This window comes from Calidris pugnax, unplaced genomic scaffold (genome assembly GCF_001431845.1).
Source record: "Calidris pugnax isolate Ruff unplaced genomic scaffold, ASM143184v1 scaffold68, whole genome shotgun sequence".
In the NCBI taxonomy this organism is placed as follows: Eukaryota; Metazoa; Chordata; class Aves; order Charadriiformes; family Scolopacidae; genus Calidris; species Calidris pugnax.
In genome coordinates, this window is record NW_015090921.1 from 5,562,951 (window position 1) to 5,590,669 (window position 27,719).

The following is a 27,719-nucleotide window of genomic DNA, read 5'->3' on the forward strand; positions in this document are numbered from 1 at the left end:
GAATTTGACCAGTCAAGTTTAGTCTCCAGGAGGAAATCTGTTACGTGTTACCTTGCCCCTTCCAGAACAGGCTGCAGTTGCCTTCACTTTGGCTGTGGAGAGGCACAACGTTCACCTTCGCTGATCTAGAAGCTCAATTATCTAAACCAGACTGAAGCAGCACACGCTGCCAAGCTCTCTGAGCAGCTCCACCAACAGAGACCACTGTTTTTCTAAAAATAGGGACTGAGGACGCTGTGCACTGGGGGATCCAAGCACAGGAATGGGAGAATGAGTGTGGTGCTCTCGAATCCAACTTCTTTCCTGCTCCAGAATGAAAACCTTGCTAAAGCATGAAACCATGCGAAGTGACATCCCTTTTGCAGGTACCAGAACTGCAGCCTGCCAAAGGATCAGGCATGTATCTGGTTTCCTTCACCTAGGATGCCTACAAAAGGAAGAGGGACGTAGCTCCACGTTAGTCAAAGGAAATGTAAGTTTTAGTAACACCAGGTACTAATGACTTCACATGCAAATGGCTGTAATCCATTTTTACCAGAGTGCAAATTATGTGCAAGGCATTGGCCTCTTCAGATTTTACAAAGTAGCATAAAATGCCATATAAAGTGAATAGAAGAATATAAAAAAAAAAAGCCCACAAACTCTTACACTCCAACATCTGCGGAGTGAGACAAACATACCCTTCCCAACCCTGGGTCTTATGATCCTGACTCACTGGGTGCCTATCAAACCTCTTGCATTTCTTTACCATGCCATGTGATCTCTTACTACTCAGTGCCTCCTTCGCAGCGCCTGGCAGGAACATTTTGTCACCCTAATGAAAAGCTGGTCAACATCTTCTTCAGTATTACTTTGTTTTCAGTTTTCTGCGTGCCATCCACATGCTAGAATTGCATCACGCCACTTCTCACAAATAAACAAATACACACAGAACTGATCAGGCACAAAAACTTTTTAAAAACTCCCTCTAGATCTGAATTCCTGGGAGATGTTTATTTTTCTTCAGTATTACTTTGTTTTCAGTTTTCTGCGTGCCATCCACATGCTAGAATTATCTTCAGTATTGTTTTCGGTTTTCTGCGTGCCATCCACATGCTAGAATTGCATCATGCCACTTCTCATAAATAAACAAATACACAGAACTGATCAGGCACAAAAACTTTTTAAAAACTCCCTCTAGATCTGAATTCCTGGGAGATGTTTATTTTTTCTGCAAGCAGAGCATCATCTCAGTTAGGAACAGCTTGGTGAAGATACCTGATGTCAGCAGCCAAATTTCCTAAAGAAAGTTCAGCTTCTACACACCATTCAAGTCACTAAAAACTGATGCAGATTTCAGACTTAAGAGTACACGTGTTCTCCCTCCTGTTCACCAAGTCTTCAGAGTAGTCTGTATGGTTAGTTTCAAAAACACAATACTCGTTTTGAAAGAATGGGTATAAATTTGAATTAAATCCTCCCCGGCTACATAATTAAAGGTAACAATCCTGCATGGTGTCTGGTTTCATACATTCTAGCGCGCTAGCTTGCTGACAAAGCTTCCCTGACAAGTCAAGGAGCCCACACATCTTTAGGAGCAAACCCAGGATTTAATTCAAATTTATATCCATTCTTTCAAAACGAGCAGAACCAGCACATCTGACTGAACGTGCTATCAGGGGAGAGGCCACGTTGCTGCAACTCTCTTGCACACAATCCTTTTGCTGCTCACCCTCATCTCATCTCCTGCTTTTAGCCACCTCTTCTGTGATTGTGTTTGCCACAGCCTGTGTGATATTGTGGGGACTGAGCTCTGATACAAGTTCTCCCCAAGACTGTGAACAGGGAAGTCACAGCAGGCCCCTGTTGCACACCAGGCAACAGATGCTGCGTTCCAAGGGTACAGAAACTCTGCCAAACGAGCAGAAAAAACAAGTGAAGAGCTAAGGGAGGAACAAGGCCCCTGTGAAATTCAGGCCAACTTAAATACTGATTGTGCATTTGCCACAGCCTGTGTGATATTGTGGGGACTGAGCTCTGATACAAGTTCTCCCCAAGACTGTAAACGGGGAAGTCACAGCAGGCCCCTGTTGCACACCAGGCAACAGATGCTGCGTTCCAAGGGTACAGAAACTCTGCCAAACGAGCAGAAAAAACAAGTGAAGAGCTAAGGGAGGAACAAGGCCCCTGTGAAATTCAGGCCAACTTAAATACTGATGGAAGTTCTTACAGGGATGGAAGGGGAGAAGGCAGATGGGGCTGGCTGCCCCACACCACACTGCTACTACATATGTTTTAGCCTTTAAATTATTAAACTAGGAACACAATTAGAAACTGTTCAGATATTTCACTGTTGTTCAGAAGTGTACTGGCTTTTCAAATGACAGACTTCCACTCTATTGTCAAACTTAACAAGAAAAAAAAGAGCTATTGGGAATAAGTGCAGTATCATGCAATAAAGAGTTAAAGAAAAGTGAGGAAGCATCGTGAAGATGTAATCTCTCTTGTGAGAGAACAGGTAGCAAGAAGGTGGAAGGACACAATGTAAGCCTTTCTACTCTTTGCCTAGCTTTTATTAAATATTACATACAAACCGCTTTTGTGCTTCCAGTAGAGAACATTTTTCCCTATTTGTCTCCAAAAAACCCAAACAACCCAAAACAGTAGGATTTAAAAAAAAAAAATCCAAAACCAAAAAAAAAACATTAAATAGTGAGTTTTGTGTAGCTTTATTTCACAAAATTTTCTCTCCCCAAAAGGACACAGAGGTAATTTTCTTTTTCTTCTGTATCAATTAAGCACAGCAAATAAGACGTATAATTAAAGATTCTATCTGTGGCCTAAAGGGGATGGCAGAAGAGCTCCAGCAACTCGTGCAGAGGCAGACTGAGGTGTTAGAGCCACAGCTTTTTATCTCTGCCCACCCACAGAGGGTTTGCTGCCCCCACAGCACAGCTAGCAGAAGATACTATGCACTTGTGCTTCAGCTACTGCACTGTAAAGTGTCCTGTTTCAGCATAAATTGCTGATAAAGATGAACTAGAGCTAAGCTACCAGACCTTACAGTGGGATGAATGAAGTACAGGCACATGTTCAATTCTGCTGACGTAGCTATGAGTGAAGAACCAGAAAAGCTGACTCCCTATGACATTCCAGTAGCAGCCACATCAGCTGTGCTGCTGCCTGCCTGGTAATTATCAGTTGTAAAGTTTATGAACCCAAATTAGAGCTTCTGTCACACAGTCCACAAAGGGTTTCCATGTGTAAGTTATTGCAAGTGAAGCCTCTACAGCCAAGCATAGAATAGAATAAAAACAGACACTGTCCAAAAGCTCTTCTTCAAAAGAGAAACAAAAAGCAATTATAGAGAAATCTGCAACTTTGACCGAAACACAGTGATCTCAGAGTACCTCTTGGCCACAAGGACCAACTGGGACAGGAAAGCCCATCATCAAATCACTTACATGAGAAGCAGTTCCAAACAGACACTGGGAACAGAACTATCCCAGCGCTGTGGACTCCCATTAAAGCCTCTTTCAAATAAGGTAAGCAGTGCTTGCACCCTCTGGAAAGCAATGCCATCTTCATAGAAGAGCGCTGGCCTCTCATTAGGAGATGTTACATGTGCAGGGAGAAGAGTTCTGCTGAAACATCTAGTTAGTATCTGCTTAACATGAACAGTCAAGCACTTGTGGAGCACGGCAGGAGTGGGTTCGGTGATGGTTGGGTTTGGTGTGTTTGTTTTTAAATTAAATCATGCAACACATAGAAGGTAAGGGCAAATCCTTTTTCCAGGCATCCACCACATTGCCTGCAATGAGATGTGCCACAACAGCAAGTGTTAGCTCTGTGCAGCTGTTACCTATAGGTCAATGGCATTTAAAATAGAAAAATCTTTCTTGCACAGTGTTATGAATAAAATTGCACTTGATTTTGTTAAAAACTCTTATCACTATAACTTTTCCAAATATTTCCTTTCTGGCATCTTAATTGTCTTCGTTAACAGGAGCTTCTCTCTAAAAACCTCTCATTCATGTTGGACGTGTGACACACAACAGCAGTAAGCCATTGTCTACCAGAAAAGGGGTCTGTTGTTTCTTCAGTGCTTATTTCTATCTGTCCCCACCCTCCCCCCAAAAAGGTCCAGGCAGTTCACCTCTAAGTGTCAATTTTAACATTGAAATATAAACTCCTCAAGCAGACATTAGGAATTTTAGTTTCACAGATTAAATATTTGAAAAGTTACAGAAGGTGCTGGAATAGTACACATTTAAATTGCTTAAAAATCCAAACTTGCAGCAACTTTGTAAATTCAAATTTCCAAAAGGTTTATATTGTCCTTGTGAACTTCTTCCACAGCAAGACGCTCTCATGACAATAAAGCATCAAACTTCCAAGGCTGAGATCAAGAAACAAATCAGCAGGATGCACTTGCTCCACCAAGCAACTTTAAAAGAGGCGTCTTCACTTCTAATAGCAAAAAGCTACTCCTTCATTCCATTTTGGACCTTTCAAAGTGTGTAATCATTCTTTCCTGAAAAACAAAACACCCAACGTTGTTATTTCCACCAACAGGTTTCCATTGTTCAGAAATAAGTTGGTATGCTTTGCACATTCACATCAAAGGCACACCCATGTGCATTTTAAGTCAGGAGTCCAACTCACACAGCAAATATACCATTTTTTAGAATACACATTGTTATTCTAAGCAGCTGTATCATGGTTGTCCCCACTATCCTTCCCCTCCTTGTAGTATTTTACTGCTGCACTGGCAAGTGAGTCCAGTTCTAATAAGCCATGTCCTTAACAGCTGACTCATGACTCCTTTGGCATGTCAGAAGACTAATTTGAACTGAAAATTTGTTTACTGACCTCATCTGAATCCAAAAGAGCTGGAAGAGCACTGCAGTAGTGGGGAGAAAAAAAGAAATAGTTAAGAGAGCTTATTATTGACAACCATGTTCAACCTTATGCTGCACCTTTTTAGGACACAGAGAGTAATAATGAAGACAGACCTTTCAATTGAACCGACAGAAATTAGAGAAAGACACACAAAAGAGGAAGAGCCCCAGGAGTATCCTCAGTGACCTTCACAGTTCTAAAATGCTTTTCTTCTAATCTTCTCATTACCAAAAATGAACCATTTCCAAGTTGCTATGAAATAAGATGCATCATTCTATGGGAACAGTGCTGAACTACGCTGAAGATATTTACAATCTGGGACCAAACTGTAAAGACACGCCCCAGAAATGTCAAACAAGTTACACCAGTACCACAGCCTTTTCAGCTACCATAGACCTCCCATCTACTGGGATCTAATCTCTTCACAACCTTCATCATACTTTAAAGAACAGAAAACCCTGCAGCAGACTACCTCAAAGCACCTTTTCCTAGCTTATACCAGTCTAGTCCTTGTTTTTTTAAGTAATCCTACCATTCTTCAAAAAGTTCTGGGAAAAACAAATACAATTGAAAAAATGCACTTTTTCATTCTCTTGAAACTTGACTTAATTTCTTGTCTTTAACTAACATCAAGCAGAGTTTTGTACTTAAATCCAGAACCTCTGCCAAAACTACCTGTTCAGGTTTGTGAATATAATTAATCTGTGAACTTCTGTTTTGCTATGAAAAAAATGTCGACACAGACACTGACATTTTTAGGATGTAAGTTATTAAAAGCAGAATAGATATGGACTGCTTACATAGCTGACTATATTGCCAGAAGTATAAAAATGACTCAAGAGACATCCCAAATAAATCTGAGAATTAGATGAGATTATTCAGTGGTTTACATTCAGCAAGATACTCAAAGGACTTTTCAGAGCACTAAATGGAAAAACAGGGTTGGTTTGTTATTTGTTTTCTGAATTTATTTATTTAGTTGTAATTTCAGTGAAGTGCAAACAAATCAGTCTGTGGTTCCACAGCCCAAGGTGGTGTTTCTTAAGTCAGCATGTGTTCAAGTGGCACAACCTGTAAGACTGACGGACTGCATAACGCCAAGGGGAAGCATGCTAAGAAGTCAGAGGCCAATTCCAGGCTGAACTCAGTATCTGCTCACATAAGTGCAGCATAAGAGTTATAAGACATTCTAATATATTTATGTTCCTGTGTTCAAGCAACCTGCTCTTATTGTGACTATAAAAATACTCACACGTCTGTCACCGACGAAGGAACATTCTCTTCTACCCACTTCAGGTCATCCTCCTGCTATAAGTACAGAAATTACATAGAAAACAAAAGTCAGTTTTCCCAACATGCTGTCACATGCAAGCCTTTTTCTTCTCAGCCTACTTGACAAAAAGCAATGTATTTATAGTGTCAGTTCAAAAAAAATTCAAAAACAAAACAAAACAACCCACCATGAACTTGATTTCTGGATTACAGAAAACACATTCCAAGCCAAAAAAAAAGAAAAAATCCAAAACCCCACATATAAGTTCCTGTCAATTCTGTAATAGTCTAATGGTGACTAGGAAAAGCAAGCTCTCAGGACACTTTGGTTATTTACGCAATCTAGTTCAGTCTCCCACAAAAAGAATATTATCTTTAGATAATGTTATACTTAAATAATTATTATAAAAAGCACAAGCTAGGCTTAGCTAAGGTAAGTTAAACTGTATTGTCAGAATTTCTCATTTCAGTCTGATCACTCTAATTCACAACACAAGCAAGCTTGTTTTGAAGTCAGAGATCTGAGCCTTTCTGATCCCCCAAGTTCCCAAAATAGAAAAGGTTGATTTTCATGTTATCCTCAGGTAAGTAGTATACACTTGCAACCAACCTTTGAGAAAAACAATGTGAATGACAAAAATATTACTGTTATTATCATGAATAGCAGGTTCTTCCCACTTTTAAATTTAGGCGTGAATTCCATGAAAAGATTCTGAGACATATTTTCCACTTCCTAGCTGAATGTGAAACCACCTCTGCTTATAAGCCATATGGAAAAAATGCAGCTACATTAAAAATGTTCCACCCAGGCTATTTAGGCAGCTACATAATAATATGCATATCACCCATTCAAGTAATGAATCACAAATCTCAAAATTAGAAGGGCAATTAATTTAAGATATGGCTGAGCCTCCCTCTCAGCCTGACAAATTTGTTAAAATGATGAAATGAAATTCATTGATAATGAAATTCATTATCAGAATATAGTATTATACAGTTCTATCTACACACAAACATAGAAACATTCCTGAAGAACAGACTTCTTTCTAAAGCTTCCATTGCACTTCCATCACAGGAAATTAGATTAAAAATTTCTGTATTTACTTTCTCTTCAGAAGTACTGTAAATATACGATACTTTGACTCACTCCTGCTCTGAAGCAAACCAGGACACTCACGTTTGTGAGCTACTAGTGGGGGGCAACCAAACGAGAGAGATGTACCTATACCCTTTGAGGTAGGGAAGGCATACTCACAGCTTTGTTTGCTTTTACATTTCCATTTGGTTCTTGCTTTGTACTTCTCATTTTCATTCCCTCTGAAGAGAAAAAGAAGGAAAAAAGATTAGGATAACTGAACTATAATTGTTCATAGACTGTAAGTGAAGGTGTTGAGTGTTCTTTCAGAATATTTCATCAAATCCAAAGAGACAGAGTAAGACAGACAAGTTATTCATTAAGACAACGCTTTCTGTTTGAAAAGCTTGTATTTTTCTTGACAGGTGGAATGGCTATTTCTTCCTGAATTTCACAGTTTTAGCTAGGAATTATCAATTTCTAGTCCTTTAAGCCAATCTAAGTAGTGTAGAAATCGAAGTCACAGCTGCCCAGAGAGGCTGTGCAATCTCCATCCTTGTACTCAAAAGCCATGTAGACATGGTCTTGGGCAACTTGTTCTAAATGACCCTGCTTAAGCAAGGCATTTGACAGAATTGCCACTAAAGGTCCCTTCCAACCTCAACCATTCTGAGACATATGCAACTCCGAAAATTTATTTTACCTACTGACTGCTGACCAGCCACCTGCCTGACTTAGGAGCTGAGAGCCAGCACGCATCTCCCAGCCAGGCAGACAGCCAGATAGAGCTGATTTGGCAAAGGCACCTAAGGGCCTAAACACTCCCCCCTCTGCTCCTAAACAAGTGAAACAGCACTGATATATCCCAGCAGAATTGATTTGTGGACAGACAGCAGCAGTGTCACCCTACATTTTACACAACTTATAAACAATGGTGTTAGAAGGACAACAGACAGTAGGGAGCTGGGAGGCAGGAACAAGAAAGGGTTTTGTAGTAGGAAGGGAGCAACTGGAGAGAAAGATGCAACCTAGTGTTATACAGCAGGACTCATTCATAGGAAATTTCATTAATATGTAAACATATTCATCCATATGTTTAAAACTGGACATTCCTGTACTATGCCCTAATATGGAAAATGAAGAAAGATTGCAGAGTTCAGAGAAGAGATAATAAATGAAAAATCTTTAAACTAGATTTTAAAAGAGAACTGCAAACTAAATCACTGCCTAGCAACAGTATCTGAGAGATCCTCAGATATCCATCATCATAACTAGATCCAAACCTATGACTGGAAATAAAACAAAGTTTTATTGTGGATACGGTAAAGCAACCACAACAGCAGCAGTGTATTCAGTGTCATCTGAAACCCCCAGAATTAAACAGGCAATGTAAACACTAACCATGAAGCCAGTGTTTCCTCTACAACTGCATAAATCAATGTCAAGAACAAGGCATTGACTCTGCTTTTACAACAGTAATGAACTTTCTGTCAGAGAACAAGAGACCTCCCTCCACAGAAGTGTCTCTTCAACAATGAAATTAGGTGGCGAAAAAAGTTTCTCTTACCAAAGCTTTCCTTTAACATTGGCTCTTTCTGTTCATCGTCATCCTCCTCTTCAGACAGCGGTGAGAAAGCAAACCTTTAGGAGGGAAAGAATGAAAGCTATTTTAGAATAATCTCTCTTGCCACTCAAGAGATTCATTACCCCGACATTCACATGACTTGATTCTTCTGTGTAGCTCATTGTTTTCAAGACCTATGCTAAGCTACATAAACAGAAGTTTGAGTCACTTCTTTTTAACTAAGTTCACTACCAGGAACAGACGAAATTTTATCTACGTGACTTCCTACACTTACTTTTCCTGAAGTCCCTACACACACTGCTTAGTATCCTTATGGATCAGTATACAGCAACTAAAAATCATCCACCAGTACTACTTTGGATAAACAAGCATTCCCAAAAAACAGTATTTTTAGAAAGAGGAAAAAATAGTTGAACCTTTGGTTGTTAGCAGATGGCCTCCACAGAATCATGATGACAAAAAGGATCATTGAAAACAATAAACGCCAGATGGCATCATCCACCCATAGCTCCTGCCAGTCCTGTCAAGGAAAACAGCAACACAAATAGAAAAAGTTGTGAAGAAAGAGACTCCACATCCTCAGCTCTTTCCAAGGGTAGCTACAAGCATCTGGCAAAAAGGCTTATTTCCTGCACAACACAGAGTTTCAGCATGTGGCATATTACTCTAGACACTATCCACAGCAAAATCTGCTCCAGAATGCCCAATCTCACCTCTTATACCACCAAGTGTAAACTTACTAAGAGGCAGCAATTGCAGAAAGCATTCCATAGAAACTCACCGACTGACAGTCCACCAGCCTGAACTTCATGGTGGTCCAGATGATAAATACAATAGATGCTGCAAGATTAAAACAACAAACAAGCTGCTTATTACTACAGAATATGCCGATTCAAATATACTACTAACAGAACTGTATTTCCCAAGCAAAGATCAAAGACCCAAATAGTGAATTCTTGGAATCCAATTTATTAGTTTTGGAAAACGAGAGATTGATTTATTGCACCAACTTTATACAGTAGTTTAGGCACAGACCAGTATATTTTGTTCTTGGTTCTTAGAGACACAAGGCATAAATCAAGTATGAAGTATTCAGCCAAACTCCTCATCCCTATTAACTATTCTTATATTACTTCCATCTAATCTCCAAACCAGGGTTGCATTCTCAGTTGAAATAAGGACTACCTTGAAGTAAACGAGCCATCTGATCCGACTGAACGCCTAAACATTCAGATCTTGACCCGTAAGAGTTCTAATGCTCAAACTATGCTCTCACCATAGTTTTAGAAGACGACATCTCCCCCCACTAAGGTGTTCTAGATAACTAAGAACCAGATGCCGCAAGGAATTTAATCATAGCTGACGATTAAAAGGAATGCACCTTTTTGTTTTAAATAAAAAAGCACTGTGCTTATTGCAAGGAATTTAATCATAGCTGTCGATTAAAAGGAATGCGCCTTTTTGTTTGTTTTAAATAAAAAAGCACTGTGCTTATAAGTTTTCTGCTCATTGTAGGTACAGTATTTCCAAACAGATGAGGAGCTAAGCACCTGGAAGCACCAACAAATTTATTAATGCAGTTCAGTTCATCACTACTACCAACAGAAAGAAAATCTGCATCTGTATTCTTCCAGAACACAGAAGGCATTATGTTACAATACTAAGAATACTGTTTTTCCAGGAATCACTCTGGTCTTCAGACACCTTAAAAATCCCACAATACACAGTGATACTATAATTTTGGTAAAAACTAACCCTGTGAAGTTAACACCACAGAATAATAATATTTTGATCCTGGCAGCTTCAGGAGGGGCAAAAGTGCTCCCTTAAAGGTGCACAGAACTACTGATCTTATTAACATCAGGACTAATAATCCACTGACACTGAACTATCAACGTAACTTGGCATAGGTCCACTATAAGAAATGGGTCAAGTGTTAGAAATACCAATTATTTTGATTGTTTTTACAGAAAGGTCACCAAACTCAATCTGCTTGGAAATTATAAGTGCTCTTATTCGATGAACATAATTTCCTGCTTACCTGCTACTGCCAAGATGAGTGTGTTGGTGAAGTGCCGATACAAAGAGAGTTTGACAACATTCCTTCGAAGTTTTAGCAGTTTCATTGTTTGAGTTAAGCTGATGAATATGTATGGAAAGTCAAGGAAAGCCTCTGAAGAACCAGCTGGTCACAGACTTAGAAGGACACAAATCTCATGATCAACAGCTCTCCCACCCCACCCACACACTTAGCTCTCCAAAAAGGCAGACCAGTCTCAGTAGAAAAAAAGTTCATCCTATAGCAAAGGTGACAAAGACCAAGATCCATCCCTTCGATGTTATTTAGTCAGCTAAACCCAAAACTCTCGTCACATAAAGATGGTATCCAAGGGTCTATTTCGGACAATGGCCTGTTCCTCCAGAGAAGTATCAGATGTACTTTTGATAAATGGAACATCGAGTCTGAACTAGAAGAGAGCTAAAATCCAATTAGGCAGTGCATACACATCTTCACCCTTTTGCCTACAGTTTTATTTCCATAATGCTTAGGAGACCCATCATTGTAGGAGAGAATTGGCTGTGTCATAGCTGGGCAACAAACTATTCCTGTTTTAAATAAAATTTTGTGATTGACTTTTGCTAAAAACATTTTATAGGGATTTTCCTATACATGACTGAGTTCAGCATTTGACAGCAGTTGCTAAAATCACACAAGATTACAGTTGTGTGGATGTAATACGCCAAGACATCAAAAAGTTAACACTACCCCATTTTGTCACCTAACTACTTCCAGGTATGTTCAAACTTTACAGAAAGAAACCTTCTCCCCAAAACATAAATTTCCAGTAGAAAGAAACCTTCTCCCCAAAACATAAATTGAGTCTGTTCTCCAAAGGATACTACTATGGTATTGTTACAGTGCTACACAGTGAACAAATTAATTTCATACTTTAACAATCAAGTCTGTCTGTTATCTGTCTCTAACTAGTCTATGTTCAGGAGCTTGAACTGGCTGTAGCAGAAGCTTACTTGAACACTCAATTACAGAAGTTCTATTAGCTTTACCAGAATCAGAAAGAACATATACTTGAAGCTGATTTTAAAAAAAGAAAAAAAAAAACAGGCAAAAAGACTCACAAACCAAACAAATTTGCAAGAAAATACACCCCACCAAGTAAAATAGCGAAGGATATCCACCAGCACAGGGCAGTATCTAGGAAAGCCAGGGGAATAAAAGCCAAGGAGGCAAGATCATTCTGGGCCTGGAGACAAAGAGAGAGCCAATAAGAACAAAACAAAAAAGGAAACAAGGTACAGAAGAAGTAAGGAGGGTCAGGCTATTTCATGAGAAGTCACAAATACTCCACCACAACGCTTCCGAGTTTTACTACAGAAGCAGACAGTTTGAACCAAGAGTTTAGTCCAATGCCCAATTGGAAAGTGACAATACCACATTGTCAGTTCTCAATTCTCCACCAGCAAGACAGGAAGTAGTTTTCCAGATTAAGTCAATCTAGCACCATTAAAAGGAGCCTCTGCTGAGATCATTGCTGCAACAACGTGCTCTGGCCACTTCCATTACAGAAAACTAGCAGTCAGGTGTTAAGAGATTTAGAAATTAAATTTTACACTATGTATGGATGAGCCAAACACTCTGCTGGCAACCATGAATTTGCCTTTGTGGGTTTATCAAAGACTAACAAAGTCCCAACTGAAACAAGCAAATCACCTTTTATTTCATTTAAGTATGAGACAGAAATGATAAGCTATGAATTCTGCATTCTGCAGCTTATGAAAGGATATCCACAAAATAATACAGGCATCAATCATGGACAGGACCAAGTTTGCTATCAGAGCCACAGTGTCATAGAAAAACTGAAAAAGTACCAAATACATGACATGTTAAATATCTTATCCCAAAATACCAAAGACAGAACAACAGAAATCTACATTCTGAGATCCACTTCTTAACAAAGCAAGTAGCAGCACCACCACTTACACACACTTCCTAGCTACAGCCTCCAAACTTGGAGTGGTGGGCAGGGGGGGTTGGGGGGAGTTTTGGTTTTGATTGTTTTTTCTATTGTTGTTGTTTAGGTTGGTTTGTTTTCTCTTTTTTTTGTTTGGTTTTTTTCTTTTGAACTCATGGTCATGGCTGTACATTTGTGCCTGCAATTAGCCCTAACTAAACAGAAGTATTAGACACAAGGGTCCAGGCAGAATATAGCATCTGAAGCCTGACTAGTCAGAAAACTATTAGAATGATTTCCAAATACACAGAATTATATCCTGATATATAGAGAAGACATCAAACTTAAAATAATTGTCAATAATCCATATCCCCAGTCTCAGAGTTTAACCACTTCATTGTCTCTGTTCCCATCTTTCAGCATAGCCCTGGGATTCTCCCTTAGCATCTAAGTAAATAAAGATAGTAGCATAGGAAAATGTAAAGTTATTACTGACCCCTGTGACTCTAAGAACACCTTCCATGCCAGAAAATAATAGATAAAGGGCTCCAGCCATAACTACTTTGTGAAGAGTAACTCCAAGGCGAGGCCTGTAGGAAAACAAAGTGAAATTTAGATTAAGGGGGGGCGGGGGGAAACAAAGTCATGTCTACTTGAGGGTAACATAAGGCTGAACCATGTGAATAAAAGGTCCTCATGACAAGCTAGTTCTAGATCCAGAAATAATTTTATTGTGGTGCTGGAAGCTTACTATTCACTTTTTCTTATCATGTGACCAAGGAAGAGACTGGTAACAGTCATGTTTCCTAGTTAACCTGTTTAGATTTTTACAACCATTTCAAGAAGTCTCAGCCCACCTCTTCTACACCAGTTCCCCTTGCACACCCACACTTACTAGAAGCTTCCACAACCACACAGCATGTTGTTTTACCATCAAATACAGCTGGGGACAGACAGATGAGCATCTATGTTGGCAGCAGAAGCAGATCCCCTCCCCTATCAGTGATTCTTGACTCCCTCCATTTCTAGCCCAGGAGGGGGGCATGTAAAGCTCCCATTCCAGTCAGCAGAGTATCTCAACAGGGACTCAGAAACCTACCCAACAGTGGTACATGGCATGGGGTGGGAAGAAGAGTAATCACAATATGGCACTGTATGTCTCTGTTGACCTATGAAGAACTCTAGACCTACTAAAGCACTTAATTAAAGCACCTATCCTTTAAATAGCAAAGTACAGGGGGACAAATACTGCCTCAAGTTATTAAAAAACAACAATGAAAAGCCTTTTACTAGAACACAGCAGACCTGTGACAAAATTACTCACTTGACTATTCCATAGCCCAAGCTGACTATGATGACCAGAGTTCGAGCCAGTGAGCGCTTCACAGCGGAAAGCAGTTCTGCCAGGATTACAGCTCCTTGAACTACCAACAGCAAAGAGGAGGAAGGTAGGTTATTAAAATATAATTTCTGTTTCATTAACTACAGCATGCAATTGTAGCATGAGAGCAGACATTTTCAGAAAGTAGGCTGTTACAGTATATGATCTTTTTGTCAACTATATCTGGAGTAAGCTTTCAGAAAAGATAGCTCACTTAGCATTAAAAAAAAAAGTTCTGAAAAATTTTACTACCATAGGAAGTAGAGAGTATATGATCCATAAACCTTTTACTGCCTGGATGATCTTCCAAACAAGTCAACCAACAAAACCTTCTGTATCACGGGTGTGGCCAATTAACAAAGACATAATGAAGTTTTACTTGCAGAGTTTCATTTGTATTCATCTATCCTCAAAACCAGAGTCTCAAAGTTTTAAGTGGAGAGAAATGCTTAAGATGGATTATCAGGCTATGGGCTGAATACCAAAAGTCACATGCAATGCTGTCCATGTTGAACCAGGAGTTTCAGAGTCTCTTTCCAAGGCCAGTACCAATTGTCAGGAATTAATTACAAGCTACACTTAGGAAGTGTTACCTGCCTTCAAACCAGCACTACAGTAAATACTCTCCAGAATCTAGCATTTCAAGTCCCTAAGACGCTACACTCAGAAGTCAGAGAAAACAACAGCATTTTAACTTTAGAAGAACACAAATCATCACATTTACAATATTTAAAAAGATGCAGAAACTCTGGTTTCCCGTTCTGTGTTTTGAAACAATCCTCAAGTAATCATATATTTAATATGCATCTGTCACCCCAATTTAGCAGAAGTCATTAGTGCTATGCCCCACCAATTAAACTGCAAGCTGCAATTGCTACCTACCAGATTCCCCTGTGTAGCGGATATTCTGGAACTCCGCATAGAAAACGGCTTTCTCCAGCATTCCCAGGAAGATAACGGCACCAATCCAGAACTGGATCCTCAGGAGATCCCGCCAGTAACAGGCTGACCAGGCAAGCCATAGAACTCCAAAGAACACGTACACAATACACATCACCATGAAAAACTATTGCACAAAAAGAAACAAGAAATAGGAAAACCTTAGACCCAGAAAAATAATTTGTTTGCATTCAACAGCTCTTAAGATAGCTCTGTTTTCTCCCTGAGTATAGCAACTTTTGAAGTTTTTATACACAAAAGAGACTAGAAACAAGCACTGCTTCATTTGTCTTCTCTGGATTCTTTTACAGTGACAGTCTAATTTCTCACTGCCAACAAAGGGAATCAGAGTAATTGAATTTCTGAGCAATTTCTATCTTGAAGGGCAGCCTGCCAATTTATTCACAGGCAATTCTTCTAAGGAAGATATCAAGTGCTACTAGCTCTCTGAAACTCAGATAAGAGCTAAGGCAAATCATCAAGTACTAGAAACTCTGCCCCTTCTCACATATTACTCTAATACTAACTTGGTTGTACATTTACATTACTCTGCAAATAAGCTTACAAGTCACCTTTACACTCCATTCCACAGAACAGAGATAAGCAATTGATGGTTGTAATTCCTCTGTTCAAATAATTTGACAACTTCTCTCAAAAGTTAACTTCCAGCAAACTCAGTTTTTGACCAAGCTTTAGGTCAGCCAAAAACCTGGAACTGAAAAAGAAACCCAGATATTTTTTTAAATACTATCATTCTGTGACTTCCATTTTTTCAGTCCAGTGCCACTTGCTTCAGTGGATGAACTTTCAGTGCAGGTGTCTCCTGCAGCAAACCGTAAGCTTGACAGTGCTACTCAGTGCTGAGTTCTCTGAATAATAGCACATAAAAGACCAAGTCAGGAGGTAGATTTTTTTTTTTCTAAACCAAGCAAGCATTGAAATTAGCTGTACAATCCACCAAAGCTTTCCCAAACTGAAAACACCTTCCCTTAGGAGAACAGCTTACTGGTCCTTATAGATTTTCACGTCTGACTAATCCACACAGTTCAAATGGTGAGGACCTAGGCATGGTAGTTCATGTTCAGATGCTCCGTTACAGAAACATTTAGACAGAGACCTTCTTCTGGACCTGCCACATGGGGACAGTCACACTAGTGAATTGCATCTCAACAGAGCTGCTGGAGGCTTTTTACTTCTGTCACCCTCTCCTATTTCCAGGCCACTCTTGCCAATACGGTCAGGCTGGAGACCTTTTCTGTTACCGATCCCCAGCTAAAGTCTGTCTACACTACATAAATATTGAAGTTCTTTATTTTCTTAGCCTCCTGGTCAGAGGCAGCTAGCAACCAAGCCAATGACTCCTTCAAATCGTCAGGGAATTAGTTCTTTGAAGTTCAGTTATGCTTTCACTGTTAGGCAGTATTAAGGACCTCCTCATGGAGTGTAAAACAGTGGAGGAAGGAAGATAAAGCTGTAAAAGAACAAAGCAAGCAGGGACAAGTGGAAGGGTAGCTGTTAAAAAAAAATAAATCATAGAACAGCAAATTTTCTAAGATGCGAGCTAAGGAGAAAAACAGCATCAGAAAAACTGCTCAATTTAGAGCTAATGATACTGGTAACTTCTGGAACTACAAATTGACAGGCATTAAGTCAAACAATCTGGAGAAGGACAACATTAGTGGTACATGCAAATATCTGAAGTCTACGCCTGTTTTCCCTATTTAGAACCAAAAAAAAAAAAAAATAAAAAAACAACAAAACCCAAAAGCACTCTCTTTAAATTGTTTTTCCTGAGACACTGCCTTTGTGTTTCCTAAAGTATGGAAGGAGAGTATTTAATTGATATTCAAATCAACTGACAACTTTATAGGTCAAAGAAAAGCTGTTTTACTTACAATCATCAGAGGATAGTCCGCAAGTGAGAGGTACTCATACGGCCCCTTCAGTTCTACTGTCACTGTCAAAAGACAACCCAATAACCAAATTGAACAAGAATCAAAAGGAAGAAACCAGGAGAAAGTATTTAACTGACTTTTACTCAAGTGTAAAAAAATTCCCAATCTTCACACAGCTTTCAAATCTAACTTGTGCATTAATCAAAGAAAGTTAAGACTCATAACACAGCTAAAAGCATGCAATTAAAATTACATGCTCCATTACCGAGTAACTCATGGCAGTACTTTAAGTAAATGTAATTTGTGCTGCAGATTCAGGTGTAACAGGAAAGTTCAGAAACACAAATAAGTTAACTTTTTAAGGGGATTTTCAAACTTCTCTAAAGTTTGGAAAGGTTATCAATGCACTGTTAGATATACTACAATATAACTTCAAGCACACAATTACGATCTTTGTATTCTACATGATTTGACCTTATTAATACAAACCACTGCATTGGTCTGGACATTTTTTAAAACACAACACCAAGCCTCAAAATTGAACTGCTTGGGATTCTGCTTTACTTCCATCATTAAACTGACAAACCAACAGCCTTAAAGTCTTCAAGACACTAACAATCACCTATTTTCTTATAAGAAAGAGTTGTAGTAGGTAATACTTACATCTATGGGAAGTGAAAGATATTTTCTTATGAAAATTACCCATATAGTATATTAGAAGTACTTTAGAATACACTCAGACTGGTATACATAAACATGGCACTATATTTTTAGCACACTGTATAAACAGCTATCTTACTTGTAAAGGGCGTATTTTGATACGAGGGAAGTGTTGTTTTCACTGCTCTTTTAACTTTGGTAGTAGAATCCTTTCCAGTTGTAATTCCAATATTCATAATAAATATATACGGCCCATCTCGCCAAGTTTTGATTACAGCATTCATTGCCTGAAAATAAAATGTCTACATGTAGACAGTGCTTAGTCAAGAAGACAGGAAAAAGACAGAAGTAGACTTGCCATACACAGGTGATATCTTCTATGTAAAAACAAAGTTCATCTCTTCCCAGGCCTAGAACTTGCTAGTCAATATTCGATACATAAATTTTAAATCTATTTATTAGACCTAATACTTAAAATTTAGTTGTTTGAATCCAGAAGAATCCTCAAAGACCTGGGAGGAGATCAGAGTTTATTTGCAAACTGAATCTGCCTTACTGCAAGAGTCATCGCAAAGGTACAGCAAAAGCTACAAAAATTCAGCAAAGCAACCTATTCCTTGCTTTCAGTCTAGAAACATTAGAATCACCACAAAGATACTACTTTCCTCTTGAAATCCATTGTTTGGCAACAGCACAGCTCCATATAGCTCAGCGCCCTGGTGAAGGCTGACTTTTATAGTGTAAGACAGAAGAGGTAGCTGAGAAGTAGAAAATGTCCATAGTAGTCATTTCCTGTGGAAACTACTACTGCTCCTGCAACCACTCTCATACCTATAAGACTCAAATCCTGCCAATGAACTAACAGAGGAAGCTTGCACCAAACAAATCAGATATATCTTTGAGTTCCAGCATACAAAATTGTTAATTCCACAACTGAGGAAGTTCTAGCCATCTCAGAGACAGCAATATTTACCAAGAGCTTTAATGTTAAAACTAAGGCTAGCTACATGTACGTCACTCACATGACCACTGCAGAACTGCCACAAGTACATTTTTTTTTTAAATAACTGTCTCTCCAAGGGAATTTCAGTACTAAGAGCATGCAGTTCTCTTAAGAAACCTCCTGACTTTGAAACATAAAGCCAACAGAATTTTATATATATATTAAAAAAAAGTTTGTTGATACTGACTGAAATTAAAACTTAGTTAAAAAACCCAGTAAACTTAAAAGCAAATGGATATATTTTCATATACCAATTTTGCCTTTAAAATATCTCCATCTCTTGCTGCATTGATTCCTTATGTCACAATTGCACACATTTATGTTTTAGCATTTATTTAAACGGCCCTGTGAGTACACAGGGAATTAAATACTTTTTCTTTGTTGGCATCCAGGACATTCAATTTGAAGTTATTTTGACAATCATTCCTGGTTAAGACTTCAACATAATACATAATAAAAAACAGATCTGAAAATCAAATATCATCCCTCAACTTGTTAGTTACAATGTTTTAAAAGACTGGCTAGTTAAAGATCAAACCAAACATAATTTGTAAGTATTAATCACCACTTAAAAAAGAGTATATCAATGATTACTTTAAATTACTATGAAAAAAGACATTTATTAATTTACACCAGTCTAAACAGTGTGAGTTCTATACTTCACATGTAGAAGCAGCAGTTACTCTGTTTCCCCACACAATGCTACCTAGTTTCGAGCTAAAGAAAATAAATTCCAGATGTGAAAGTAATGGAAAACTGCACCATCCCTGTAAATGCTACCAGAAATTTCTTATACAAAGAAATAGAAATTAGAAAAATAATAATTTAAGATTGTTGGATTCCAAGCTGTGTTTAAATTCAATATACATACAGTTTTATCTGCCACCATTGTGTGATTTCCTCCACTCTCCTTCTTATCTTTGACGCCCTTAAAGAAAAGCAGAAAAATAGATCAATCAATATGCCAAAACTCTCTCTTCCATGTCTACACTCACTCATTAGAAGGGAAAAAAAAAAACCAACCTTTACCTCTTGTTTTACAGGTGAGAGAGGCTCTGGATGAACAAATTCTTTATAGAAAATCTGCAAGATATAGGAAAGGTACAACACGTAACAGGCACTTCATATTAACATGACCATACCAGAACAACTTCCAGTAAACTTGATTATAAGGAAGGATTTTCTGACTACCTGTATTAGAGAGCTTTCATTTTTCTAAATCAAACAACTGTCCATTGTGGAAGGAGTCTTTGAATAGTATTTTTTCATTTGAAAGTTGCTTTTCCTCCCTTCAGACAATAGGTGGCTATTTTTACAACTGGACCCACAGACATGACAGTAGTTAAGTTAATTTTCCAAATACTAATCTGTTGGATAATTCCATTACTAGATGAAGTTTACACACAGAAACAGGATTTGGAGATTTCTGTCTTAGTCTATGCAAAAAAAGTCCCCAGATGGGTGGATGCCTATTAAGGGATCCATATTTTGCCAACTCTCCTGAACTACAGTGACCTCAAACCTAGTGAAACTACTGTACAAGAAAGAAGCTGAACAATCAAAAGGAGAAATTTCTGTGAAACTTCAGAAATTAATATCGGAGAGGAATATCTTTTGTTAAAATTTCAGTAGACTTTTCAAAGGAATTGGAGGAAAAGTCACTTAGACATTTAAAAGCTGTTTCATCAACCTGAACATTCAGTTAAGATACCTGAGTTCACATTACACAGCTAAATCCACAAGATCTCTTCTATAAAACCAAGTAAAAGTAGAACTGACACTTCTTATATTACTAAACAAAAAAGCAGACAGCATACAGACTATTTGTTTTCAAAGAGCCACCTTCACACATCAAAGGAATCAGAGGCTTGCAGATTATTAAAAACCCTTTTCAAGTCACCTTTAGGTCTTTCTTAAAAAAAAACCCAAAACAAAACACACAAACAAAAAACCACAACACCATGTTCAATAGTTATGAGACATTTCCCAGTATTGTCTATCCACAACCCTTTCTCTAAATCAGGAATGGCTGACTACAGATGCAACACTGTACAATTTGTCTCAAATTCTTAAATACATCATTAAAAAAAGACAGCATGTTATATTGATATTGTCATTAGTATGATCGCGCAGTTTTGCCTGGTGGTACACAGCTGGTGTAGGGCCTGTTGGCACATTACTTCCCTACACTGTTTTGCATTGTCTTCTCTCTCCTGCTTGATTCGTTTCAAACACATTTTAGCACTACTTATTTCTCATTTTTAACCTGCTATCAGTGCTTAAGTAACCCATTTCTCAACACACTTTCATTTTCATTATGATAAATCAACATTAGCTGAACAAAAAATGCCTGTCTTTCACCCACCCAAATTAGTGGGAGCTTCACTCTGCTGCCAGAGATTCATACTCAACTAGCACTCGCCTTCTGTATGTGAAACAAGTTCAGGAGACAGAACCACAAACAGAAACAAGCACTGAAATTTACAGTGGTTTGGGGCCTTCTTTCACCCCCATGGCAGGCCAGATGTTGGACAGCAAGCCAGAAATAAAGCAAAATGAAGAAATCATCATTCTGGTTTGGTTGTCGTAAACAGATAAAAACAAGTACCTCCCAACCTACAGTAATTCTTACATAGAATGCTAACACACCTAACAGGAATTACCACCTTCTCTGTATATTGTATGAGAGAAGAGAGTAAACTGAAGTTTCTACCCATACCCGAGGCCTGAAGAGCTCAGAGCAATTTCGGAAGGTGAGAGAAGCCATGGCATAGTATCCTGACCAACCCGGATGCTCTTCTGATGTCGCCCCAAAATAGTCATCTGCCTGTTCATCCTGCCAAACACAGAACAGAACTTAGGTTAGTATCCAATATAGCAAGGGTTTATCTCAGTAGGTGGCTGCAAGAGCTAGAGAGCACCGTAACTTCCATCTGCACACACTCTTGAATAGAATTTAATAGAATAAAGGCCATCAAGACTATAAAAATGAGGGCCAAAAAAAAAAAACAAAACCCATACAGACTTTGAATAAGAATTAATACCCAATTAAAAAGAAATCACAGTATTCCTGCAGTGGAAGTACAGCAGCCAGCATAAACTTCAGCCCACAAAACCTCTACTTTATTAAAGATTACAGACCTCAGTACTGTGTTAGGTTAGTAGTTACAACTGCCATAATTAATATTTTAAGTAAACATGGAATAGAAAAGATGTTATACAGTATAAACCACAGTTGTGTTCTACAACATTTGACAGAAATGCTACACATTTTGTATAAATTGCTAATACTTCCAATGTGCTTCCATAAAGAACAGAATGTAAACGAAACATGAAAATATTCTTTTTTTTTTCTATTTGCTGTTATTAAGCATTTTTGTAAATAACATTTTTATCTACGTGTGCTTCCATAAAGAACAGAATGTAAACTAAACATTAAAATATTCTTTTTTTTTCTATTTGCTGTTATCAAGCATTTTTGTAAATAACATTTTTATCTACCATAAACTCACACACTTCAGTTTAGAGTTGATGCCCTTATTTAAGCTTCTGAGTTAAGAGGAATTCTGACAAACACTTCCACCTTACCCAAGAACAGAAAAGTCAGTGAGTCAAGAGGAATTCTGACAAACATTTCCACCTTACCCAAGAACAGAAAAGTCAGTAATTCCAGCAAGCTGTGAATCAATTCCTTCCTATTCAATTCCCAATGATACAGTAATTTGCTATTTTTAAGTGAAGGAGTGTGTCTTTTAGACCCAAAGAGCAACGAGTACGTGAGACATCTTCAATCCCCTCACCCCTAGATCTGCTTACACCTAAAAATGTTTTTTCCACATAATTCTTACCCCAAAGTTGAAGACTTCATTGTAGCAGTCAGAATATCTTAAGTACCAAGTAACGTTGTAAATTTGGGAGGGATCACAAGCTTTTTCATCCCCTTCAACTGGGGGGGGGGGCAAGAAAAAAAAAAGAGAGAGATAAGAACGTGTAAAACACCCTCTACTTGCCATGCTTTTCCTCCCATTCTGTGCCAAATTACCATAATTAAATTTATTTTAAAACACAAAACAGAGAGCAAAACAATACAAAAACATTTTCCTCAAGTAATCTATTACTGTTCAGTGAAAGAAAGAAGCATGTGAAAACCAGAATTCCATTATAAAGTTACACAATTCTATTAAAGAGCTGAAGATCACTTGGAAACTTTCTGTTCTCAAGACAATCAGGGATATTTTAGCAACTGCAAATACCAACCAAGAGGAGAACAGCAGTGAACTGAGTGATTGCAATACACAAGAGGATTTCCCTTTCCAAGATAGGTTGGGACACACAGCAGACAGACAGAGCTAGGAACAAGTTGATACTAAGAGCAACGTGCACAGAAAATTTAAACATACCAATATCACCACCAAGAAAATAAATAAAAAGGGAAGGCCTTACAAGTCAACATTCACCCCCCCACACTCCCAAAAGACAAACAAGCAATCTGTATATTAGCTCGCTCTGTCAAAGCCACAATGCTACCTCAAACAGCAGTAAGACAACTGTCTGCTTTGATTTATTAGAGAACAACAAGCATGGGAAGTGAAACACAAGACTCCCCCCTCCACTCAGGAAAGTGATTTTTGCGGTTCAAATCTCATTCTGAAACTAAAGCCTGATGAAGGTAAGCTTCACCCGAAAACAAAATGAGCAGTGAGATTCAGAGTCTTGGAAGAGCCATTTAGATGATTACGTTTGGGTTCTGTCAGTCAACAGATGGCAAAACCCTTCTGAGTTGAAAGCATGTTTCTAGTGGCTAAGAATCTTCACAGGCAGCATTCGTCTCAGAGTAGACACCCACAAATTTGTCACACTTGGAGAGCTTTTAATGAATGCTGACCACTGCAGGTAAAAAGGGCAATTAGAAAAAAGACCTTGTCCTGGAGTCTTAACTGACTAATCCCGCTTTGAACCACATGACTACTAGAACAAGCATATGCAGAGCTAAAAATTCAATAACCAAGGCTCTAATACCAATGATTGAAAGAAAAAAAAAAAAAAATTTCAGTGCAATCACTGAAACGTAAGAGTTTCCTTATGACACCTTCTGGCAAGCATGAAAACAAGGCATATATTCTCCACTTAGCCCTAAACGTTGCAGAGGGCAAAACAAAGAAACTAAGAGGCAACGCAAGGACTGTAGTGACATGGGGAGATGGCAAATTCTTAGAAGACAAACGCTCTTCTGATAAAATTGACCACGTGAGGAACACCTCAAAAAAGTGCTACCAAAAAAGAGGAGGAATTCAAAAATACCTTTTCGCCTATTTATTTTTTAAAAGATTTTCAATAAGATTATTGAAACTATGTTCAGCAGTAACACTAACTAAAGGCAAAACAGGCCACGACTAGAATGATCCGCCAATATCTGCAAACATCAAAATTACAGAAACTTTGAATCAAAGACATAAAAGACATCCATGATATTTATTGAATTCAACAACATGGAAATCTACATTCCTTAACCTTCAAACAAAACCTGCAAAATTCAACTCAAATACAGTCTTTGCAATCATGTACAGAGAGCAGGATTTCTGCCATGATCCTAGATGGGAAACCAAATACCTTCTAGAATACCACTTAAGAAAAGCAGTAGATAAAAATAAATTCATTCTTGACAAAACAAAACACAAGTGGCAGTTTTCCCAGTCAGAAGCAGAAAGCATCAGACACCAGTAAATCACACATGCACAAAAAAATAATCTAGAACTCAAGAAGGGGGAAAAAAAGGAAGACAAAGTAGAAGCGGAGATGCAGGTGCTCACCAAAAACATGAACACCCATGAGCAATCATGTTTGGCAAGAAGAGTCATATTGTCCACACAAGCATCACAGAACAGATGAAAAAGGCAACAGACAGAAACCAAAAGAAGAGAAACCAGTTTCCACGTAGGAAAAAATGAAACAATATGTAAAGTCGAAGCTTCCCAGTATCAGATGCAGTTTAAGCCTCATTTAGGCTGAGAAACTTTGAAAATAAGTCCCTAGCCTTTGTTCCTTCCTCTTTCAGTGATTCATTATCTAAATTAATGTAAATCTTTTAATCACACTGGCATGTAAAACAGGTGTCTTCACTAAAGAATTTTAAGGCTTAATGCCTGTTTAAAGGCTGACAGCACAGTGCAGCCGAAGTCCATGTCAGGAGGCAGGAGATCAAATTCTTACTGCCAGATCTGCCACAAACCTGTCTTGTAACAAACAAATTTCATTTTATCCGTGTCCTAGTTCCTTCCTTCTCCTGGTTATTCCAGCTGTATGCCTCATGCTTAAACTTAACCCACACTTCACTGTGAGGACCCACGTCTTAAAGGCCACATTAGTACGAGCACACCATTCCTACTAAACTTTAGGCAAGAAAGCCAACACTTACCAAATCTCCAAATGCCCTTTCAAACCACCCTCTCCTTTTCCCCAACCACCAGATTTCTACAACTTTGATTCTGCATCTGCATACTTGCAATTGTCTCGCTGCAAGCGGTGAAACTCAGCATTCGAGTTACACTTGACAAGTGGGGAAACCTTAACCCTGACGTGATAGACCTTCACTAATAACCAGTCTAATACTAGCCTCCTATTTCAGATTCATGTGGATTAACGGAGGCACTTTAACAAACTTCCTTCGAAATACTGCCCCAAGAAGGGCAGGTATCTGAAATTTAACATGAAAATCAATAAGGCTAAGTACTAAACATAACAGAGCACAGCAATATGCAATTCCATCAAGAAACATCAGCTCATCCTCATGATACCTTAATTTTCTCATGTTAAAAAAAAAAAAGAGCACAATTACTGCAGCAGCTAAGTCTTGGGAAGTTACAAAGGCACAGGTCCCACTAATGGTCTCTAAAATGACTTTTATTTCTTGGTTTGACACAAGCACAGAAAGACATTCACCAGCACTGTATCTGTATAACTAACCCCACTAGCAGCTGCGGATCAAACCGTTTTCTGCCCCCAACCCCATAAGAACTGGCACAAACAACGCCTTAAAGCACACTGGAAAGATTTTGAGCCTTTCTAAACCAGATAGTTACTTCCACGAGTCACCTGCATCATCTCATTGCTATTTAAATGCTGTCCTCACAATCATAGATAAGAGAGTATTTTTTTACAGAAACTATCCTTTGAGCTGTAACCTACAGAATCCATAGCCCTGGCCAGATCAGCAACGAGCAATAAACAGGAAGAACAAACAGGGAGGCTGCCAACACGTTTGCTCTGTAGCACACACACACACACACTGTGGTAAGGAGAGCTCTGCCATAGTGTGCAACAACATTCCCCCCCTGCCACTCCCAGAAGCACCCAGCTAAAAAGGAACAGGACCTCAAAAGCACCGCCTTCTGCACACTGACATCTGTCGCCCTGCAATACAAATAGCCCCTGTCCAGTCAACACCGGATCTCCCAGCTGGAGGAGTTCAGTGTAACTTAAATAGGGAAGGCACACCTCACACTAGGGCTCAGCACCTCCCGCACCTCATTACCCGCTATCTGAAACGAAGCAGTGCTCCCACTGCACATCTTGACCTCTCCACAGAGGGCCTGGGCAGATCACAGTGGGGAAGCTTCAAGGCTGTCAACACACCCCACCATATCAGGGGTATGTATGGCTTTCACCCAGTGCTAAGGGGATTAGCTGTCACTGCAACCAGCGCAGTTAAACACTTCCCAGAGCTGAGTCTCAAACAGCAGGCAACCACTTACATCTCAGGAAAATGGTGGTGTTGCTGAAGAGAATCTTCCCAAAGTTAAACTTCTTCCCCTGCAAAGGTACAAAAAATGAAAACATATTAGTGGGCTTAATGTCACTGAGCTTAAGTAAACATTACCTTCCACTCCGAGTTTTAAGTTAATACAGCAATGAAAACGAATGCCAAATCAGGAGCCAGCCTTACTGGATTTTCCAGTCATACTTCACCACCCCTTCAGCCTGCTCTTAAAGATGGCTTGGGAGGCTTGGGGCTTTCTGTTCTGCAAAACTGAATCCATTTCGACACCATTTGTTGAAATAATTAGCATTTTTTTGCTGATGAGAAGGTCTGGACTATCTAACAACAACAAAAAAATTGTTCCAAGAATCAACAGGAGTGTTCACCGTGATCCTTCACTTTTGTTCCTGAAGCTCAAGAGCTTCACAGAAAACGTACGCTACTCCCTTCCCCACCCAGGGCAAGCCAGGTTTAACGTGAGGCAAAACAGCTTTTCTCCACACAACTTCAAACACGCACGGAACAAGCCCAGTGCCAGAAACCCCCCCACCTTCCCGGAGGCCCACGTCTCTTCTGGGTTCAGCCTTTCACCGGGGCTCAGCTTTCCCGACGCCGGGCCCCAGCCCCGCCGCACGGGGGGGAGCCGGGCGCCCTCTCCCCACACAGGCCCCGCCGAGGCCGGGCCGAGGCCGCCTCCCTCCCCACACACAGACCGCACGGGGGCCACGCTCCCTCCGCCGCCCACCGAGACGGCGGCCACCTCCGACCCGCCAAAAGGGACGCAAGCCTGGCACGGGGGCCCCGGCAGCGGGACAGGACGGGCTGGGACCGCAGAACAGGCCCCTCCGCGGACCCCAGAGCCGTTCCCCCCGCCCTTCCTCCTCCCAAGGAGGACGAGCAGAGCAGCGGCGGCCTCCCACCCCCGCCACGCACACGTAGGCTCCCACCGCCACCACAGCCAGCCGGCCCAGCGCCTGAGGGCCGGGAGCCCCGCACACCGCGCCGCCCCGGCCGCCCTCCCCGCACTCACCGCCAGCACTGGGAGCCGCCATTTGGAACGCTGCCCGGCGCCCACCGCGCCCGCCAGCAGCAGCAGGGCCAGCAGCCGCAGCAGTACAGCCTCAGGCCGCCGCCGCCCCCCGGAACGCGGCGCCTCCGCCGCCATCCCGCCGCACGGAGGCCACCGTCGCCCTGACCGCGCCTCTTCCGCTACCCGCGGCGGGAGGGGGGACGGGACGTGGCTGTCGTGGGCCGGCGGGAGCGGCGCGGGGGGGGGAGCCCGGCCCGGGCTGTCCCCCCCC

At 39.9% G+C, this 27,719-nt stretch overlaps 1 protein-coding gene across 3 annotated transcripts; it reads right to left on the reverse strand.

Annotated features, from left to right (window-relative positions):
- Positions 1-2,530: 2,530 nt before the first annotated feature.
- TMEM87A (transmembrane protein 87A) lies at positions 2,531-27,632 on the reverse strand. 3 transcript variants are annotated; one of them, XM_014950319.1, is made up of 20 exons: positions 27,449-27,632; positions 26,414-26,471; positions 22,511-22,608; positions 21,382-21,498; positions 19,686-19,745; positions 19,534-19,590; positions 17,799-17,946; positions 17,000-17,061; positions 15,048-15,231; positions 14,109-14,208; positions 13,281-13,374; positions 12,618-12,689; positions 10,855-10,963; positions 9,595-9,653; positions 9,230-9,333; positions 8,796-8,869; positions 7,409-7,470; positions 6,134-6,189; positions 4,852-4,882; positions 2,531-4,513 (listed from the first exon to the last, which is right to left on the reverse strand). In XM_014950319.1, exons 1-20 carry the CDS (start codon positions 27,581-27,583, stop codon positions 4,472-4,474), a joined length of 1,722 nt encoding a protein of 573 aa, XP_014805805.1. In that variant the 5' UTR covers positions 27,584-27,632; the 3' UTR covers positions 2,531-4,471. The 3 variants fall into 3 exon arrangements, with proteins under 3 accessions (XP_014805805.1, XP_014805806.1, XP_014805807.1); XM_014950320.1 differs by lacking the exon at positions 12,618-12,689 and adding an exon at positions 12,008-12,076 and having other exon boundaries at positions 27,449-27,631; XM_014950321.1 differs by lacking the exon at positions 12,618-12,689 and adding an exon at positions 12,008-12,076 and having other exon boundaries at positions 19,692-19,745; positions 27,449-27,583.
- Between the last annotated feature and the right edge of the window lie 87 nt (positions 27,633-27,719).

Coding starts and splice junctions, on each gene's coding strand:
- TMEM87A (XM_014950319.1), bottom strand. CDS start 27,583: ATGGCGGCGGAGGCGCCGCGTTCCGGGGGGCGGCGGCGGCCTGAGGCT. Junction 4,883..6,133: donor CCTTCGTCGGTGACAGACGT/GTGAGTATTTTT, acceptor CCACTACTGCAG/TGCTCTTCCAGCTCTTTTGG. Junction 4,514..4,851: donor CTCTTTTGGATTCAGATGAG/GTCAGTAAACAA, acceptor TTTGTTTTTCAG/GAAAGAATGATTACACACTT.